The sequence below is a fragment of the Aplysia californica genome, unplaced genomic scaffold (genome assembly GCF_000002075.1).
Source record: "Aplysia californica isolate F4 #8 unplaced genomic scaffold, AplCal3.0 scaffold01001, whole genome shotgun sequence".
In the NCBI taxonomy this organism is placed as follows: Eukaryota; Metazoa; Mollusca; class Gastropoda; order Aplysiida; family Aplysiidae; genus Aplysia; species Aplysia californica.
Window position 1 is genome coordinate 179,041 of NW_004798271.1, and position 3,812 is coordinate 182,852.

Here is a 3,812-nt window from a genome sequence, read left to right on the forward strand (position 1 = left end):
GCTACAAATGAAACAGAGAGAGAGAGAGAGAGAGAGAATGAATGTTTTACGGAGCGGGTTGTCCCAGCCCGTGAGACATGTATTTACTTGGCATAATGTCCTGTCTTGTTGTGCGTTTGCGTGAGTGCACCTTTACGTCTAACTTTTGTAACATCTACTGCCATTGTTAACGACCAAGACAAATTTCTTCCTGCGAGATGAATAAAGATTGTCATTGTCATTGTCAACCACCTGTTGTTTCTGTCTGTCTGTCTTAATTTTTTCATACACTAAATAACTGATATTATTGTGTTGATAGGCTTTTCTTTACCGAAACAAAAGAAATTCAATTTTTAAAAATTCAGTATTTCTCCCTTCATGAACTTCAACTTACTTGCTGATTGAACTAACTCACGAGTGATCTTTTCCTCCTCAGCCCCCAACCAGCGTGGCGACGCCCCCACACCAGCAGCCCCTGCCTCCTCAACAACAGCAACAGCCACCATCTCAACCACCACAACAGCAACAACAGCCGATGGCGTATGCTGGCCAGGCTGGATACGCGCCTGGTGGACAGCCGGGACAGATTCCTCAGTCCTACGCCGGACAGCCAGCCTTTGGCGGCCCGCAGCAACCGCAGCAACAACCTCCACAACAACAGCAGCCCCAGGCCCCCCCAGCACAGCAACAACAGCCGCAGCAGCAGTATGACCCTGGTAGGTCGTGACCTGAACATCTATGTTGGCAGACCTGCAGAGTTCTTCGACAAAATGGGAGCTCGTCTCTGATTTTCTTTTTTCAACCTGTCGAAGAACCTCGATCAGATTTTTATACATTTTTTTTAAAGATTCTGTTTCCATGGGTTGTACACAACTTATGTGGTAAAAAAAATATGGAAATAACAAGTTTATATGCAATATTTGCAAGACTTATCGTAAATGCAAATGTTATTATTTCTCTGATGGCATTTGTGATACTGCATAGAGTTATGTTGGTAGGTGCTCTGGTGTGATTTGCTCCTTTTTTTCCCTATCAAACATTGATCGTCTTTATCTCTCCTCCTTCTTTTATGTGTGTGTTACTCTCTAGAAACCCCTCTAATCTTGTTCACTTATATGACCTGTTTGTGTTGCAAATGCTGTAAATTTCTTGCTAAAAGTAAACTAAACACCTTACCACATTGTCTGTCTCTGATGACATTCCAGCCATGTACGGCCAGCAGTTTGGCCAGGGCTACGGCGCTCCCGCAGGGCCACCCGGCCAGGCCCCGTCGGCCCCAGGTCAAGGTCACATGATGTACGGCCAGGCCGGCTCCCCAAACCCGTATGGTCAGGCACCTGGCATGCCCCAGCCCCAGGTGAGTTGGAGAACGGAACACTGCTAGAGGGTTATTAGAAAGAAAAAAAGAGGGTGTTTAAAAAAAAATAAATTTGTAGAGATCGGTCACCCCTTTTGACCTTTAAGAGGTGGCGCCTCGGATATTTAACGTATAGGACCAAGCCAAATGGGCAGAGAGTGCTAAAACTTTTACAAAATGACTTAAACTGAAGAATCAAGAATATCCTTTTGGGGATTCGAACAACGGACATCCACTCCATAGTCCAGTATATCAACTGAGCTCTCAGGAAGTGTTCCCCCCCACCCTATAAAAATAGGGTGGGGAATGTTGAGTCTTACAAACAAAGATTTTACTGACTTGACTAAGACATGTTGAAAATTTATTTAAATCCCCAAAGTGAGACTGAAATATGTGGGGAAAATTTCGGAACACCACAGTTATGTACACAGCAAGAATTCGAATTGAAAAAGCGTTTCATGGGCAAGCTGTTAAAATGTACTAAGCCCAGAAGGCAAAATTACTCAGGAGAGAGAGAAAAAAACCTTGTTGCATTCTTTTAGCTAATGTACCCTCATATTTGTTAGCTCATCTCATCACAAGGACGACTATAAGCTGAGTTATACCGGCATCTATGGAGTGGCAGTTCAGTGATTTGCTGTCGCACGCAGAAGACCTGGGGTCAATTCCTGAGCGGGGAGAAAATTTTTATTGAGTATCTTGGTGTTTCTGCTTGGATGATCGGATCGTCCACTTTGTTGTAAGGTGAATTGTCTTGTGTGTACATCAGGTCGGTTTGTTGGGAGATGAGGACATCGGACACTCTTTGGGAGTAAGTACACTCCCACGCTTACGTACATGCAAACACACACACACACACACACACACACACACACACATTCACAAACACATACACACACACACACACTCACATTCACAAACTCATACACACACACATTCACAAACACATACACATACGTACACATTCACAAACACATTCACAAACTCATACGCACACGCACACACGTATACACACACAATACATACATGCCAATACACACATTCACAAACACATTCACAAACACACACACACACACACACACACACATTCACAAACTCATACGCACACGCACACGCACACACACACACACACATTCACAAACACATGCACAAACAAATACACATATGCACACACACACACATATACGCGCCCACACACACACACACATTCACAAACACATTCACAAACTCATACGCACACGCACACACGTATACACACTCACATACATGCCAATACCCACATTCACAAAGATGCCTGCATACACTTTTTACCACTTACAGAACAGACAAACACGCAAACACGCTTGCATGTGCACACACTCACACGCACAAACATAAACACACAAGGTGTGTTCTAAACGTGCTAGCCCTGCTTCTGCTTCAGTGTTCCCATTGTTTGTGTTAAAGCAAATAGAAATATTTTCAAATGTGTCGCAACAGTGGAATCGGGCGCTTTTCAATTTTTGGACAAATAGAGTTATTGGCGTCTTCTTAGAGTAGATTGTTCTTTTGTCATGCTTCTAATGAAAAGAAAGTACCCTGTTGTATTGAATAGCGGTCGAGATATTTGCAATTGAAGGGAGTGGGGGTTGCCTGGTGTCAGGTAAAAATACCATGAAAATGGCTGCCAAAGTTTGGTGACTTCCAGAACTGTAGTATCCTTGGAAACTGCAAATTTATATTTTTTGTGCTTTTGATTAACCTTTTTCACTAAAATCCAATCAGAAATGTGTTATTTAAAAGGTGCTGAGCCAAAGAACATCAGAAAAAAATTGCCCTTCGATTTCGTTATTTTCATGAGCGCCCGATTTCCCATTGATGCCACGCAAATATTCGCTAAAAGAATTCCCCGTTGCAGTTGTTCTCCCACTTAATGCTGTAAGAATCTCCTCTTTACCTTGGAACAAAGCAAATTTTGTTTGCAATCGCTTCCCGTTTTAACGTTATGCCTTTCCCGGTGGAGAGGAAATGATAAAGGGGGGTAATGCTCAACCTCAACATGCCACAAGATAAAGTCAGTTATGTCCTCCTGGTCAGGTCTTAGTTTCTTGTTTTGTTTTTATTTTTTTTAAAAATTTTTGGGTGTGTTTCACCAGCATCGCTGTTAGGAGACTGTGGATCAATTCCCGGGTGGGGAGAAATTTTTACCAAGTATCTCCGTCTTTCTTCTGGGATGTTGTACCCCTTTCTGTTCAGGTTGTCCTAAATGATCTAAAGTGTGTGGATGGGGGCGGGAAAAAAACTAAAGTTTAGAAAAATTTTTTTTCTTTTTTCTTGTTGTCAGGCTTCTGCCACCTCTGTGTATTGCTATTTCCCTTTGATGCATTATATATCCACTTCCCTCCCCCTCCACCCCCCAAAGGCTTCTCTCTGCTCTTCTACCAGCCCTGTAGCCTTGTCTTTGTCATTTCTTGTTGCTCACAAGCTCTGTCACCCC

General features: G+C 43.0%; 1 protein-coding gene across 1 annotated transcript in view; it reads left to right on the forward strand.

The window, feature by feature from the left end:
- Positions 1-1,336, forward strand: part of LOC101850610 (protein TFG) — a gene marked incomplete at its 3' end in the record, with an annotated part of 11,015 nt that extends 9,679 nt beyond the window's left edge. The window contains 2 exon segments of the mRNA XM_013089629.2: positions 416-695; positions 1,185-1,336. Of these exon segments, the coding sequence (XP_012945083.2) occupies positions 416-695; positions 1,185-1,336 (432 nt within the window).
- Positions 1,337-3,812: the final 2,476 nt, after the last annotated feature.